We start from the raw sequence: 17,637 nt of genomic DNA, 5'->3' as shown, positions 1-17,637 counted from the left end.
CAATCACATACTCCAACTGCAGGGTGGACACAATCAGACACCAAAATGAGTGGCCAGATTTCCAAAAGACCAGAAGGTTGAGAGCTGAGCTCTCTTGAAATTATGGCTGTAAATGCAGGTGGTGAATTCTTTGGAAAATCTGTCCTTTAGTTTTCATTGAGAACAAGTGGTGTTGCCATATTTATTTAGACTATATAAACTATTTAAAAATGCACACACCCAAAGCTCCAAGTGCCTTATCCTATAAAATCATTGTTAGTAAAGTTTCCAGATGACAGAGACATTGGTGGAGTGGTAAATAATGACGAGTACAGCTCAGTAATACAGATCTATCTCGATCGCTTGGAAAGGTGGGCTTTTTTGAACAATTTGTGTTTTAATGCAGCAAAATGCAAGGTCGTACATTTATGAGGAAATAATATAGATCAGGCTTAAAGATGGAAGACAGAATCCTGGAATACAGTGACATTGGAAAGCACTTATGAGTAACAGATAACCACCTGAACATAAGATCCCAGTGTGATGGAGTAGCTAAGAGAGTGAATGTCATCTTTGTTCTTGTAAGCAGGGAAATACCAAGTAGGAGGCAGTGTCAGGATCTCAACAAAGGCAGTCAGGGCCAAGAGTCAGAGCAGGGACACACCTGAGGCTGGGAGTAGCAGAGCAGTTCATAGGTTCCAGGCCAGGGTCAGAGTCCAAGTCAGGTTTCAGGATCCATGTCAAGAGGCAAAGTTCAAATCAAGTCAAGGTCAAAGCCAAGCATTCAAAAACAGTGATGGCAGTTACAGGAAATTCACACTGTTTCTTGGAGACTTTTTCTCCTACACTGGAATGCCTCTTGAGTTTATATAGGGCAGGGAGCCAATCAGGAGCCATGCAGCTACTGTCTGTCAAACTCTCCTGTCATAAATATAAAGGGAAGAGTAAACCCCTTTAAAATCCCTCCTGGCCAGAGGAAAAATCCTCTCCCCTGTAAAGGGTTAAGAAGCTAAAGGTAACCTCGCTGGCACCTGACCAAAATGACCAATGAGGAGACAAGATACTTTCAAAGGCTGGGAGGAGGGAGAGAAACAAAGGGTCTGTGTCTGTCGGTACGCTGCTTTTGCTGGGGATAGAACAGGAGTGGAGTCTTAGAACTTTTAGTAAGTAATCTAGCTAGATATGTGTTAAATTATGATTTCTTTAAATGGCTGAGAAAAGAACTGTGCTGAATAGAGTGACTATTTCTGTCTGTGTGTCTTTTTTGTAACTTAAGGTTTTGCCTAGAGGGATTCTCTATGTTTTGAATCTAATTACCCTGTAAGGTATCTACCATCCTGATTTTACAGAGGTGATTCCTTTACTTCTATTTACTTCTCTTTCTATTAAAAGTCTTCTTGTAAGAAAACTGAATGCTTTTTCATTGTTCTCAGATCCAAGGGTTTGGGTCTGTGGTCACCTATGCAAATTGGTGAGGATTTTTACCAAACCTTTCCCAGGAAGTGGGGTGCAAGGGTTGGGAGGATTTTGGGGGGAAAGACGTGTCCAAACTACGTTTCCCAGTAATCCCAGTTAGAGTTTGGTGGTGGCAGTGGATATTCCAAGGACAAAAGATAAAATTAATTTGTACCTTGGGGAAGTTTTAACCTAAGCTGGTAAAAGTAAGCTTAGGAGGTTTTCATGCAGGTCCCTACATCTGTACCCTAGAGTTCAGAGTGGGGGAGGAACCTTGACACCTCCACAGACCCTGTGGAGCTACCCATGGTCTCTGTCCACAGTGGGTCACGGGAAGTGGAGAACAAATGAGTTTCAGCTGCTGCTGAGTGGCAGGCAGGAGAGGTCAGCTGCCTGGTATCTCTGCAGGTCTGGGTTCTAGATCTGTGGGGACCTTCTAATAGGGAGGTGATACTACCTCTATAGATGGCATTAGCAGCATACAGTGTCCAGTTCTGGTTTCCACCCTCAGAAAAGATCTTGAAATATTGTAAAGGGCTCAGAAAAAATCTTCAAGAATGATTTGAGGTCTGGAAAATATGTCTTATAATGAGAGATTTTAAAAGCTCAATTTATTTAGTATATCCAAGAGAAAGTTAAAAGGAGATTGATAAGTATGTACAGGGGGAAGAGATGGCTCTGTAGTTTACCAGAAAAAGGCATAACACAATCCAGTGGTTAGAAAGTAGAAAAAATTAATTTATTTTACTAATATGTTTTATAATACCAAGACTATGGAAACAGTTAAGTCTCCTTTCTTTTAGACAACATAACTAGAGCTTGAGTCAATGCCTCATTCATTCTGTCTTCAAATAAGTCACTTCCTTTTTCTGCACTAGGATATCTTTCTTGAAGATAATAAAGGTAGTGTGATATTCCTAAAAATACTAGAGCCAACCACTTGATTTCCTGTATGTGGAGACATAAGAGCCAAAATGCTGCATTTCTACTGCATGTGGGAACGCAATCACTGGACAGTGCAGGGAGATATTGGACTTGTTGTGGAGCCACGTTGTGTGGGGACTGTGTGCAATCCTGGAGAGTGGCAGGGAAGTGGTTAGTAGGACTGTCTCAAACCATACAAAAAGGGAACAGGTGATGTTGTGCACCATTCCCCTTCATATCTTGTCGTATGCATTCCGGTTGCTTTTTGAGGCTAACAATTCCATTTCTCACTCTCACTTTTGAGCACATTTGTCTTGTACACAGCCCATTTACTTGGAGAAATGGAGCATATACAACCTTTTACTGGTTAGGCTAGGAAGGGATTAATGGTCTTCCTGGAAGGTAGGTGCTATATCTGCTCTACCCTACAACTCCTGGCAGAAGTGCCAAACCTGTAGGGAGGGTTGTCTGGCTATACTTAATAATTGGGGAAAATAGTAAATAAAAGGAAACAGACCTCAGAAATGGCTACTTTGATAAAATGAGAACACAATTCCTTTAGGCCGAAACAATTCTAGTTTTATAAGTCCTGGAGAGTGCAGTTAGCTAGGGAAAATTGCATGTTCCTGGAGAATAAAAACTTTAGTAAATGTATTGTTTAACCATCTGAAGAGTTGGAGTGACTGTCTAAGTTTTCTTGAATTAATCAAAAACCAGGGAACAAACTGGGTTTTGTTCCCCCCGCCCACTTCCTGGGTCAATTTAGAGTAGGGGTTCTCAAACTTTTTTTGCTGGGCCCCCGTTTGAAAATATTTCAGGCTGTGATGACTTTCCCCTTACTTCTGTGCTGCTTTTTGTGGCAGCACTGTCTTCAGAGCTGGGTGCTTCTTTTCCAGCCTGTTGTAGACTTTTGGTGTTGTGGGTCTGGGTTCTCTTTTTTGGAAGCTATACATAGTCTACACTTGGCATCTTGAAGTACAGCAGCACATCATTTTCCTTTCCTCATTCTTTTTATTTTTCTGTTTTTTCTTCTAGTGCTTTGTATACCATGGTGAACAATTTTAAATTAACACATTTATTGAAAAAAATCTAAATAAAAGATTTACATAGGCTCTCATGTTTGGGAACATTTTCTCTTGAAAATAACAGAACAACTAATCACTTTACCATGGTAACTTTCCTTGTCATTATGCAGAATATCAAGAACCAGGGGATTGAGCTAGCCGGGTTCCAATTTAGAGAACTCTTGGCCTAGAGGACAAATAATATTTTTATACTGACTTGATTTCATAAGGTGATATACCTTGAATAAACGTAGGACTAAAAATGAAAGCTTGTTAAAGCTGGTGACTCAGGGTCTGCATTTCAAGCTCCGTCAACATTCTCATCACTACCACCATTACTAGAAACACTGAAATAATTTTTGTCTATGTATTTATTCCACAATTGCTACTATGGTATTTGTGTTCCTGACAAATTTTTGTCAGATGGATCAATAAATTGCCTCCTTGGAGACTTTTAACACAAGATGGATTAATTAAAAATTTCCATTTCATTGATAGAAATGAAAATAGAAATTTTAACATCAAAGGTGGGTAGTTTAGCTTATCAAGTGGATACCATTAAAATAGGACAAAACACCCTGAATAAAGACTGTAAAAAAACCAAAACAAACCTCCCCACCATACAATGCAATTCTGATAGAAGTGATTTTCAGAACTAGATAAGAAGAAGAAATTTAAGAGTTCAGTGAAGTTTCTGAATCATATAATTTCAGACTCACTGATAACTGATACAGGAAATGTTTATTTTGAATGTATTGTAATGCTGTAGAATTCCACTGCAGAAGCCAATCATGAGTTCAGAAGGAAAGGGAGGCCCATAATAGGGCAACAGTGGAGTTATCCTTATGTATACTATTCAGTAGCTTACTTATGTAGAAATACTATAAATGTTATTTAATTTGCATTATCATAGCTCTAATCATGGACCAGGACTCTGTTGTGCTAGGTGTTGTACAAACCCAACAAAAAGACAGACCCTGTCCCAAAGACCTTATAAGCTAAGTCTATGACAAGAGACCACAGATCAATATAGACAGATGAGGGAGTACAAGGAAACAATGAGACAGCATTGGTCAGTAAGATAGGAAGTGGTCTCAGCATACCAGCACCCTTACCCTTATTATTTTTTTTGTAAGCTTCTTGACTGTGGAGAATTTTGAAGAAAGATAATGAGTTAGTTTTGTGGATGTTTATGGGGAGTTCCTCTGAAGTGTGAGGAGCAGCATGGGAGAAAGCATGAAGGTGGTTATTTGAGTATTTAACAAGTAAGTGGTACAGGGTAGCGTCATGAGTCAATTGGAGGTGGAAGTTGACCTCTTAGTGCAGAATGAGAGGCAATAGATAGGGTGGAGATAGGTTGTGAAGGACCTTGAAAGTGAAGTTAAGTAGTTTATGTTTGATACAATAGTGAAGAGAGAGCCAGTGGAGGGATGCAAAGAGAGGGGTGACATGGTAACAGACTGAGAAAATTGTCTTTGCAACAGCATTCTTAATGGATATGATCAGGGCATTTGTCAAGGCCAGAGAAAAGAATGATGCAGTAATCAAGATGTGAGATGAAATTTTGGATGTGTGGATGGATGGGAGAGGAGTTATCTCAGAGGTACTGTGCAGATAGAACAAGCAAGACTTAGACATAGTCTGGATGTGAGGTCCAATAGAGAGTTCAGAGTTGAAGATGATGTCCAGGTTATGGGCTTGAGTTATGGTGGTATTGTCTGCAGTGATTGAGAAAGGAGGTAGTAGAGATGGCTTGCGGGAGAGGAGAGATTAAGCTCTCTGTTTTAGCCATGTTGAGTTTGAGCTGACAGCTAGACATCCACAAAGAAATGGCAGAGAGACAGACCAGGATTTTAATTTGGACAGGAGAAGACAAGTCTGAAGTAAAGAAGTACATTTGTGAATTGTCCACATAGAGATGGTAGTTGAATTTGTGGATGAAATTATTCCAGAGATAAGGTATAGAGAGAGAATAAAAGGTTACCAAGGATGGCCCCCTGTGGAACTCCCAGAGTTGGGACAGGGGGAATGAAGTGTAAGTTGAAGGAGGAATTAGAGTGGTAGGTGGAGAACCAGGAGAGGACATTGTTACGGAAGCTAAGGCAGGACAAGATTTCAAGCTAAGTGTGACTAGTGGTGTTGAAGGCAGCTGACAGGTCAATGAGGATCAGATAGAGCCCTGGTTCTGAGCTTTGGTGACAAAGAGGTCATTGTAGACTTTTAGGGCAGTTTCAATGGAGTGCAAGGAGCTGAAGTCAGATTGAAGGTCTAGGATGGAATTGGAGAAGAACTCTAGACAGCAATTATTAATAGCATGTTCAATGAGTTTATAGATGAAAGGGAACTGGGGTGGTCGCTGGAGGGACAAGTAGTGTCAAAGGTAGATTTTTTAAAGATGGGTGAGATTAAAGAAAATTTGTATTGTTGATGGGAAAGAATCAGAGGCCAGATTTTCATGACTGGCTGTTTGGCCATAAAGGTTTATTAATGTAAATTGATTTTAGAAATCAGCTATGACCAAACATCATAATGTATCACATAATATCATTCTGTAAGAGCAGAATTTACAGCAACAGACACAAAATCAAGAGTTGTTAGAGCTGATGACCAAGTGTGAATACAGATTCATATTAGGCCTTATGCACAGGGTTTTGGGAAGCTCAGTGATCTGTGATGCAATAAAGGCAATTTTTTGTTTAAAGTTTGCTTAAATTGTATGTGAATTTGATGCTCATTAAAGTATAGCACAAGTAGGCACTGTGCAAGATGCATTACATTCTGTACATTATCTGTCCTTTACTCCCAACTTGCAACACTGTTGCTGTTTCAGTCACAGCAGAATCTTCCTATCATGGTGAATTGTGCCACATTGGTGTTTTTTGACAACTATCCTACTAGTTTTGACAACTAGTAGGGACTAGAATACTACTGTCAAACTCATTTTAAAAGCTGAACCCTTATACAGTAGAGACATAAGGCTACAGCAATAGCTCACTGCAGCAACTAGGAAGGAACATCTTAAGAGAAATCCATTATACTTATGCAAAAGTAGTATTTTTCATATTAATTGTGTGTAGTATTTTTCATATAAATCTAAAATATATGCTCAAGATTTTTTTTTATTTAGTCTCCTGCAATGTGCTACATGTAACTATAGATTAATTCTGTTCTATTTCTGTTCCTTATTAATGATATAAAATTTAATTAAAACTAAAAAATACCTTAATTTACTGTAGCTGCTTCTACTCTATAATTAAAAAAATGAGCAAGTTCTTGGCACACTATCATTTTAGCTTTGAAAAAAATAGTTTAAAAATTCTGTTGTTTGGGCAGCAAAGCCTTACCATTTGTACTTACCAAGAACTCAGTTTAAAGGTCAGTTCTACTCTGAAAAATGATTCAGTAAAATAACGTTGAGAGACTCCTTGTTTGTATCTAAAAGATTTCTAACACACATGCACTCAATTCACAAGTTTACAAAAACACTTTTCTAACAGCCAGTCTTTCAAACTCAACATGGGCACAGAAAGTCAGGCTGGGTCATTTCTATGATCATCAATAAAGAAAAGTTTGGCAGACCAAATTATTCCCTAAGTAGCACTCATAAAAGTCTTTGGTGGGATTGAATAGGTATGAGTGATGAGAACCTAATAAACAATTCTGATGATGATGCAAGAAGGAATAAAATCCATCTCATGCTCTCTTAGCTGTGTTGTTCTGCAGTGCTAACGGGATATGTGACATCCCTGGTCAAGCTCTCCCTGTTTGATACTTCAGGTTGCTGTGTTTGGATCTCCTCTTTTAAGCTTCCCTTGTTCTGGGTAGGCTGCGGCACTGGCTCTGGCCTCTCTGGCACTCTTCCTGGGCATAGCCGCTCTGATACCTGCTCTGGGCTCACAAGACGAGTGCTGAACCCCCCGCAAGACACTCCAGTAGCTTAAGCAAATCCTTTTCCAGAGCTCCCCTGTTGAGGGTTTTCTGTTTATAGTTTACCTCTGTAGGGGCATGTGGTAGTTGAAACAAACAGCCATAGGCTTTGCAAAGGATTTCTGAAAACAATCAATTCTTTACTTTAGACAGCACAAGAGAAAAACAGATCTAGGTAAAGCAATAAATGCCGATGTGCCATTCCCTGCCTCAATTACCTTACCACTCTTGAGCATTCTTTGAGAATTGGGTTAGGGTCTTTTCAGTGTTCCAGGTCCTATCTGCTGGGCCGTTTTTCGCCAGCTCATGGCTTCTCCTCCGAATCAGGGAGTTTATCTGCACTCAGCTGCCTCCAACTTTGGCTGGTCCAACAGTCAACAGAACCTGTCTCCCTCATATAGCTGTCCCTTTTGTTCCTCTTTGTCTCTGAATCCCTCTTTGTCTTAAAAGGGCTATAACAGCACATCAGCCTCTTTAGTCCCCTTTTGGGGAAGTTCCACTGCTTGTCCCCTTCTTCCCCGAAAACAAGCTAAGTCAAACTGGATCCCCAAGGCTTCAGCCATCCTATTGTTCTATAGTGCTTCCATTGGAATGGGATCCATTCAGGTTACTGGTTCTCTGTTGTCCCCAGTCTGGGAGAAATGTGGCACAAGCCCTGTTAGCAGATAGCACATACACCGAGGCATTTAGTAATATGGTAATTTCATAAAATCAACCAGAATTCATAAGCTGTATAATTCTTCAAATTGTCACAGGAGTGAAAAGCAATAAAACTTTATTAGCCACTAAAATAAGCAGATATGACTGACAACTCACAATAAGCAGATCTGTTGGAGTAACTCTATTTTCAGCATTTCACTTAATTCTCCCTCAGACTTCCCAATAGGAGGAAAGTCTGATGGAGTATTAAGTTTCCTCTTTGATCACTTCTGACAAATATACAAAGGATGAAATTTTCATTTTTGGCAATCTTGGCAAATTTCCCATTTCAATAGTGATAAAGGTCTGAAATTAATTGGGGAAAAAAGATTAACAAATCATTTCTTATATGAAGGCAAAATTCAAGGGCCAAAGTGAATCCAGCTAACAAATTTGTGTAAACCACCAGTGTATTTGAGATAATTTCAGCGTTAGAATGAATATATATAATATATATATCTATATATATTTATCTCTATATATCTGTTTATACAAATATGGATAAACGCCAAAGGTATTTACATTTAGTGTAGTAGCACAGTACTTACATAAAAAGTTATCTTTTGATTTGTGTTACTTAATAAGGGATCTTAAACTGATTATCCCTAAGAAGTACTGATGTTTTGGAATATTTTATATTATCTACCAGTTATGGAAAGCATGAAAGTAAGTTTGCATATATAATATATATACTCATTTAGAAAATACTAATAATTAAAGATGTTATTATTTGTATTACAATAGGGCCCCAAAACCCCAACTAATCTCTGAGGGCCCATTGTGCTAACCACTATACAGACACATAGTGAGAGGCAGTCCAAAGTTATCTTATAAATAGACAAAGTATTTGAAAAGTCAGAAGGGAAACAAAGGCACAGAGAATGAAATTACTTGCGGGTCAGTAGCAGAGCCAGCAATAGAACCCATATCTGCTAACTTGTACTCCAGTGCGCTGTCCAAAAGAGCACAGTGTTTGCTTTCCTTTTATCATCATTAACCTGTATTTAAAAAAAACCCCAAACAGAGTCTTGATGAAGAACATATATTCTCTTTTTGAGATGACAGTCTAATCAACGTTTCAAGAATACTGTAGCATGAATTAATCCATCATTTTTTTTTCATATTCATACACACAAAACATATCTGAAGAAGTGAGGTTTTTACCCACAAAAGCTTATGCTCAAATAAATCGTTAGTCTTTAAGGTGCCACCGGACTCCTTGTTGTTTTTGTGGGTAGAGGCTAACACGGCTACCCCCTGATACTTGACACGCTACACAGTTCAAGGTATTTTTAATATAAATTGTGTGTATGCATTCTTATAACATGTGACATACCTGTCTTATAAATCAAACTATAAAAGTCAGAGAAGAAGTCTACTAATATTTAGTATCATAATGAAAGCCTGAATCCACGTAAGGGATCTACAAAACATTACTTGAGTTGGTATAAGTGTTTTATTGGATTTTTAAAAACTGTTTTGATAAATAATTTTTCATATTTGTAATTACAAGTTTAAATTTGTCTCCTGTAAAGGTTTATGTAGTTATAGAATGTACTAATATATAGCTGAAAATTACTTTAAAATGTTACAGCATATTAAATGTTACAGCATATTACCACTCACAAACCAAGTTTTCTTATTTTTGTGTCTCAGATAAAAGCTCAGAAAAAGCAAGTTGTCAAGAAAAATAGAAGTGGAATTGGACAAAAAAGAAAGTAAGATTTGGGTATTTCTTTTTTAAAGTTTTTACTGTGTAATTAAATAACTTCCAATGACTTAGTATCACTGTGATTAGTATATCATGCAATTATGTGAGACTTATTCTGTCATTTCTGAGAATGTGGGTGCTGGAGTAGGAAGAGCACCTCCTTGTCCTCACTAACAATATCCAAGTCAGTGCAAGAGTACTGCTGAAGGTAAGACATTTAGCACTCTGTGGCCAGAAGGCGTTGCAACAGCAAATCCTGAATGGGAGATGTGTAAATCACGGGTGATACATTAGTGGAGAATTCAGGAGGACCATCAAGAAAGAAATATAAACACTGTTTTTGCAGAGCGTAGAAACATTTTTAAGCATGATTTCAATCGTCTTTCACAAATTCACTGCTACTTACCTTGCTAAATAATTTACTGTTAGTGATAATTGGCTAGATTTTCAGCAGGCTTTCATTTTTGTTCCTGCAATTATGCAGATGCAAATAATAAAAGCAGTTTATTTGTGTGGAGGAACAATTAGGTCACTTAGATGTTGAAGTACCTGATTTGTGGGTACAATAAGGTACGTAGATATCGATATTAGCTAAATTTAGCCTGGACAATTTTTGTGGGTTAGAGTTTGGAAATTTGGCTCATTTTGTGTCTACATTTGATTTTTTTCTGAGTATAAATAGAAATTGCTTCTCATAATGCATTTCTTCTTACTGCTTATCCAAACCCTGGGACCAAAAGTCTGTTAATAATACGGGATAAACAGAAGATTGTACCTGTAATAAGTATTATTACCAGGAAATGAATGAGAGAGACAGGTCTTTTTCACAAATCAATATGTAGCAACTATTGTCATAAAGAACCTAGAAAAATGTTGTTGTATGAATAAATATAATGTTTTAAAATGTCCTTTAACTCTGTGTCATTAGTGATTTGTATTACATGTGTGAAAATCTTTTTCTAGGAAAAGTATGTTAAGATGCTCTCTTGAAACAATGGTTTCAGATGACTTCCTGTCAAAAGAAAATCTGGGTATGTATAAACTATCTGTTGTTTAATTACAAGTGTCCAGTGACTTTGAATAATATTTACATACATTTAGCATCTTAAATATATTTAAGCTTTTGATTCCCTTTTGTGTTGAAAAGATTGTCTTTGATGAACAATAATATTTTAGCATACAAGCCATATGTGTATATATACAGAACAAAAAACAAATTCCAAGACACCTGTTGCTGCAACGTTAAATTCTCCTTAGAGTCATTGTGCACATATACATTCCACTGTAGGTGTATGTGTACCCAGTGCACTCTAGTCAGAGACTTTTGCCTGCAGTAGTAGGGGGTGGCTCAAGCGCCCCTGCCATTTTGTGTTCCAAAGGGTTGTGGCTGCTGCCTCTCTCTCAGTCCCTTCTTACCATCCATGTCAAGAGATGGGGCTCCCTGTTGAGCTTTGATTTTCTTTACTTGCCGGATTTTAAAAAAAGATATTGTACATATTTTTTTCATAGATTTACTGTTGTAGGTTAGTTAGAATCAGTTAGATAGTTCACTCTTTGTGCTCTGGGTGTCTCTTACCATGCAGAGATCCCCAGGACGTAAACAGTGTGCCACCTGCAGAGCAGTAACATCTGTGAGTGATAGGTACTCGAGCTGTCTTGGAAGAGGGACATGTTAGGGACAAATGTCCATTCATACCTCTTTCCCAGCAAGGACCAAAAAGTTGAAGGAATTCCATATCAATATTCATTTGCTTGAGAAGTCGATGCACCCCACTTCAGAGCCTAACCCTGACTACAAAGGAAGGGAGAGTTCTTCTATGTGGAGTGCACCTCTGGTTGCCCAGGCCCCAAAAACAAAATCTGGATAAAAGAGATCTTCTTCTTCTTCTCCTGCAGCTTCCTCAAAGCAGAGGAAGTTTCCTTCACCATCTGAAGCTGATATACCATCTAGGTCTTCTATGTTGACCCGCAAATGGGACAGATAATCTAAAAGTTCTTCGTTACTGAATTGAAGTCTGGTCATAAACACCGTTTACCAGTACTGTTTGACGTAGCACTGTCAACTCTGGTGGGGCCATCAAGACAGGTACCCTCATCATCTTCTACTCAAGCACTATCAGGTGCTGTCTGTGGAGCACTTACCTCCAATTACAGTAATGTTGATGTCACAAGCATTCTTTGTGACAAAAGGCTTATTGTGCCTTTTTGTGCCTAATTCACTGTCTGGTATCAATGGCAGCAGTTTCATCTACATCAGCACTGTCCGCCTTGTCTGCTCAGTCAGCATGGTTGGCACCATCTGTAATGCTGGCCCCATTGGTACAATCTGTATACCAGTCAGCATAGGTTCCACCTGAACAAATAGAGTCAGCTTTGACACTGGTAATACTGACTGTGCAGCAGCATGCCTCACCAGGGCTGAAGCATCTGCTGACACCCACTGGAGCAGCTTCTCCATTTCTTGAAGAGAGCTATATCATCTTCTCCTCAGATTTGAAGCATGACCAACGCATTTCTCCTGCAAGGTCTTTTAAGTCATCTTAGAGATCACATTCTAGCGATACTGCTCAGACCCATGGGATGGAACAGGAATACTACACTTATAGGGATATTCCAGTGTAGTGTCCACCACTGTGGGTAGTACAGAGATTGGATTACCAGCCCTTGCCATACTGGGCATGCTGGACTTCTCCCAGAGCTTCTAGATACCCATCTGCAATGTGCTCCAGAAGAAAGTCTGCATCTCAAGCGCCTATTCCTGTTAGAGAAGATCCAGTCCATCAGTCATCCCCAACATTGGGATTAACTAAGGAAGAGGAACACAGGGAGGAACCCACAGATCTACCTCCTCATGTTTCTTCCCTGATGAGGTTGTAACACCAGAATCTTCCTCAACGCCTCCTGAAGACTTTAAGATCTTTCCCCAACCTACCTACCCCATCCCTTTTCAGGGTCCGATCTCACAAGGCTGTTTTACTTCAAGAAGTACAATCTCTTCTGGAATTGGGAGCAACAGAGGAAGTTCCTCACCAGCACAAAGGGAAGGGCTTTAGTTCCCATTACTCCCCCCCCACAGCCCCACACCCTGGGCTCCAAAAAAAAAGAGGTGGTCTAAGGCCTGTTTTGGATTTAAGAAATATGAATAGATTCATCAAGAAAATAATATTTCAGGATGGTCATCCTCTTATCTGTTATTCTTTTCCTGGAGATTGGTATGCTGCCCTCAGTTTGCAGGGCACTTTCTTTCACATAATAGCACATCTAGGACACAGAAAATTATCTTGATTCATTGTCGGGAACGCAGACTGACAGTACGCAGTGCTGTCCTTTGGTCTGTTGCAGGGTTTGGTTCCTGGGTTGGTGTTTTTGTTCTTAAAACTACAATACCCACCTGCGGAAGTGAAGAAACAGATTGACAGAGCCAGAAGGGTACCCAGAAGTCACCTACTACAAGATAGGCCCAACAAAGAAAGTAACAGAACACCGCTAGCTGTCACAAATCTGACATCAGGAATTATAACATTCAAAAACCAGTAGGAGAACATTTCAGTCTCCCTGGTCACTCAATAACAGACCTAAAAGTGGCAATTCTTTTTCAAAAAAACTTCAAAATCAGACTCCAACGTGAAACTACAAAACTGGAATTAATTTGCAAACTGGACACCATCAAATTAGGCCTGAATAAAGACTGGGAGTGGTTGGGTCATTACCAAACCTAAACCTAATTTCCCCCACACTAATTTCCCCCTACTGTTACTCACACCTTCTTTTGAACTGTTTGAAATGGGTCACTCTCATTACCACTACAAAAGTGATTTTTCCTCCCTTGGTATCCTGCTGTTAATTGAATTGTCTCATTCGACTGACCTCACACTTGGTAAGGCAACTCCCATCTTTTCATGTATTTATACCTGCTCCTGTATTTCCCACTCCATGCATCTGATGAAGTGGGTTCTAGCTCATGAAAGCTTATGCCCAAATACGTTTGTTAGTCTCTAAGGTGCCACAAGGACTCCTCGTTGTTGTTGCTGATACAGACTAACACAGCTACAACTCTGAAACCTTTCCACTAGGGTTCATTCCACTTCGTCAGCCTTTTTGAACAACATACCTATAGTGGACATTTGCAAAGCTAGCAACATGGTCATCTGCACCTACCTTCTCCAGACAGTACACTTTTACTTAAGCTTCCTGAGCTGAAGTGAACTTTGGCAAGATGATGCAGCAGGCTCTCTTCAAATAATTAAAGTCCCACCATTCTCAAGGGTAACTTTTGCTGAGTTGCTTACAGTTGAATGTGTATGTGCACAACTATTCAGAGGAGAAAAAACGGTTACATACCTGTACAGTTAACTTTTGTTGTTTGAGATATGTTATGCACATATACATTCCATGTCTCTTCTGCTTCCCTGTTACATTGAGTCTTTTTTGGATGGTCATGTGAAGGAATGGAGAGGGCAGCAGGGCCACAGCCAATTTATGCCCTCAGCTCCATGCACAAGTGTGGGAAGGGGCACATGTGCCACCCACCAGTACGGCTGGCAAAAGTCTCCAACTTGAATACATTGGGCACAGATATACCTACAGTGGAATATGTATATGTTCACCACACATCTCAAAGAACAATAGTTATTGTACAGGTAAATAATTTTTAAATTATTATTTTAATAGTTTTAACACAGTGTGTATTCCAAAACCAAGTAAAGATCTTAATAGTTAGCATCCACATCTGAGTGCTTTAGTGTCAATGACATATTCAGCATGATATAGGAACCTTGTGGCGGAACAGGGGACAGAACCCATTCTCCTCAGTCCCAGTCAGTGTCTCATAGCATTTGATCATGTAATTAAAGACTGTATCATTCATCTGTGTTTCTCACAGTGTTTTGTTGAGATGGCTGTGCAAGAGTTGCTCCGTTTTACAGAGAGAATAACTAAACACATAAATTTGGAAAAAGAAAAGGAGTACTTGTGGCACCTTAGAGACTAACCAATTTATTTGAGCATGAGCTTTCGTGAGCTACAGCTCACTTCATCGGATGCATACCGTGGAAACTGCAGTAGACTTTATATACACACAGAGATCATGAAACAATACCTCCTCCCACCCCACTGTCCTGCTGGTAATAGCTTATCGAAAGTGATCATCAAGTTGGGCCATTTCCAGCACAAATCCAGGTTTTCTCACCCTCCACCACCCACACACAAACTCACTCTTCTGCTGGAAATAGCCCATCCAAAGTGACAACTCTCTACACAATGTGCATGATAATCAAGGTGGGCCATTTCCTGCACAAATCCAGGTTCTCTCACCCCCCTCCAAAAACCACACACACAAACTCACTATCCTGCTGGTAATAGCTCATCCAAAGTGACCACTCTCCCTACAATGTGCATGATAATCAAGGTGGGCCATTTCCAGCACAAATCCGGAGAGTGAGTTTGTGTATGTGTGTGTGTGTGTGTGTGTCCCCGGGGGAAAAAAAAAAGGGGGGGGTGAGAAAGCCTGGATTTGTGCTGGACATGGCCCACCTTGATTACCATGCACATTGTAGGGAGAGTGGTCACTTTGGATGAGCTATTACCAGCAGGAGAGTGAGTTTGTGTGTGTATGGGGGTGGGGTGGGGTGAGAAAACCTGGATTTGTGCTGGAAATGGCCCACCTTGATTATCATGCACATTGTAGGGAGAGTGGTCACTTTGGATGAGCTATTACCAGCAGGATAGTGAGTTTGTGTGTGTGGTTTTTGGAGGGGGGTGAGAGAACCTGGATTTGTGCAGGAAATGGCCCACCTTGATTATCATGCACATTGTGTAGAGAGTTGTCACTTTGGATGGGCTATTTCCAGCAGGAGAGTGAGTTTGTGTGTGGGGGGGTGGAGGGTGAGAAAACCTGGATTTGTGCTGGAAATGGCCCAACTTGATGATCACTTTAGATAAGCTATTACCAGCAGGACAGTGGGGTGGGAGGAGGTATTGTTTCATGATCTCTGTGTGTATATAAAGTCTGCTGCAGTTTCCACGGTATGCATCCGATGAAGTGAGCTGTAGCTCACGAAAGCTCATGCTCAAATAAATTGGTTAGTCTCTAAGGTGCCACAAGTACTCCTTTTCTTTTTGCGAATACAGACTAACACGGCTGTTACTCTGAAACATAAATTTGGCTTAATCTACTTGAGAGACAATGTGGCTAAATTAGTGAGATTTAGATCTGCCATAGCAGAGATCTGGGTCCTGTTCCCAGCTCTGTCAGAAATTATCTTTCAGAAATGATCACGTGCAACCTCTCAGATCATCAGTTAACTCATTTAACCTCTTAAAGTAATGGCCTAAGTGAATATGGGCTGTGAAGGATACAGTTGTTAACAATGATCAGTGGAAGGGGGGAGACTCAAAATCATCATCTCCTGGGTTCCCAGTCCAGTACATCTTCACCTAAGCCAAGAAGTATTTTGTCTGTGTATTGTCTTGAGCGCTGGCTTTGTGCATTTCATATGTAGGAGGACAAAATAAAAAACAAAACAAAACAAAGGGTTATATTAGAAAGTACCTGAACTATGTGTTGTTAGTTGGACTGGGTTCATTTTTTCAGACTAATAGTTTATTTGACACACATACACCCACCCACCCACCCACACACACACACACACACACACACACACACACACACAAAACGGAAAAAAAAACCTGAACAGGTTGGTTGACTCAAAACTATTCACAAATTTGATGTGAATAATTCCAACCAAAAATATTTTGGTGGTGGTAGCCATGGCTAATTCCTTATAATATTTAGCCCAGTGGTTAGAGCATTCATTGGGGATGTGAAAGACTAAGGTTCAATTCCCCACTCTGCCTGATGTGGAAAAGAGATTTAAAAATACTCTCCTAGCTCTCAGGAGAGTACCCTTACCACAGCATTATGGGATATTTTGCAGTGGTCTCTCTTAGTCTTTCCTGTGGAAGTTCTACTTTTTATTGGCGCATAGACGTGAATTTGCCTCTCCCACATTCTAGGTGAGTGCCCTAGCCACCGGGCTACAGTTATTCATTTGCTCTGTCTTTCTGATTCAATGACTATTCATTGCCATTATGAATAACTATGAATTGACATTATGAATGACATTGACTGCTATACCATAGACTGATATCACCATCACCTCTTCCTCTTCCTCCTCCTGCTGCTTTGTGAATCTAGCCCTTTAAAAATGCCTGAAATAGAACATTCAACCAAAAGCAGGTTTTTTTCAATTTTGCCAAAACATTTCGCAATTTTTGGATTCAGTTAATTTAGAACTGATTTTTATTTAGTTGCCAGCAAAAAAAAAAAAAATCAGTTATTCACCCTATGCCGGTTCCTACTGCTCCATTTGTAACGAATGCGTCCTCTGAATAAACAAACAGTAGGCAAAGTAACCTCAGAATTACAAAGAGTGTTTTTCAATATGACATGAAAAGCACTACAAAGAAAGAATAATTACAACAGCCCCATGATTATACTGGAATCACTATAGGTGGAGTCCCAGTAGTTTATTTGTCAACAATTTAAATCTTTTGTATCAGTTCTACATCCTATTCTGATTAGACTAATTATTCATGTGCTTTCCAGTGAAACAGTTAATAGGCAGAACTAGGATATCAAAATAGCTGCTTCACTTAATGAAATACATTAAAGATTGCTTGGACCACTTGAAACGCTTCACAGCTACTTCTATATGGTATATTATAGAGCTAAAACTTAATATTTTGGATTGACTCAGTTATATAGTTTGTGTTCTCACTGGTGCTGCACCTGGAATTACAGCACATAAACATATAAGAAAATATGTCTGGCTATGGAACAAACTCTGCATTGCATTGTTACAGATATAAAATAGACTG

At 39.5% G+C, this 17,637-nt stretch overlaps 1 protein-coding gene across 1 annotated transcript in view; it reads left to right on the top strand.

Annotated features, from left to right (window-relative positions):
- The window catches only part of LOC125631634 (RNA-binding motif, single-stranded-interacting protein 3), a 1,082,196-nt gene that overhangs the window by 91,066 nt on the left and 973,493 nt on the right, over nucleotides 1-17,637 (top strand). The window contains exons 7-8 of the mRNA XM_048838637.2: nucleotides 9,705-9,766; nucleotides 10,723-10,790. Of these exons, the coding sequence (XP_048694594.2) occupies nucleotides 9,705-9,766; nucleotides 10,723-10,790 (130 nt within the window). The remainder of the gene's footprint in view (nucleotides 1-9,704; nucleotides 9,767-10,722; nucleotides 10,791-17,637) is intronic.

The sequence above is a fragment of the Caretta caretta genome, chromosome 2 (assembly GCF_965140235.1).
Source record: "Caretta caretta isolate rCarCar2 chromosome 2, rCarCar1.hap1, whole genome shotgun sequence".
In the NCBI taxonomy this organism is placed as follows: domain Eukaryota; kingdom Metazoa; phylum Chordata; order Testudines; family Cheloniidae; genus Caretta; species Caretta caretta.
This window is presented reverse-complemented; position numbering and strand designations above follow the sequence as displayed.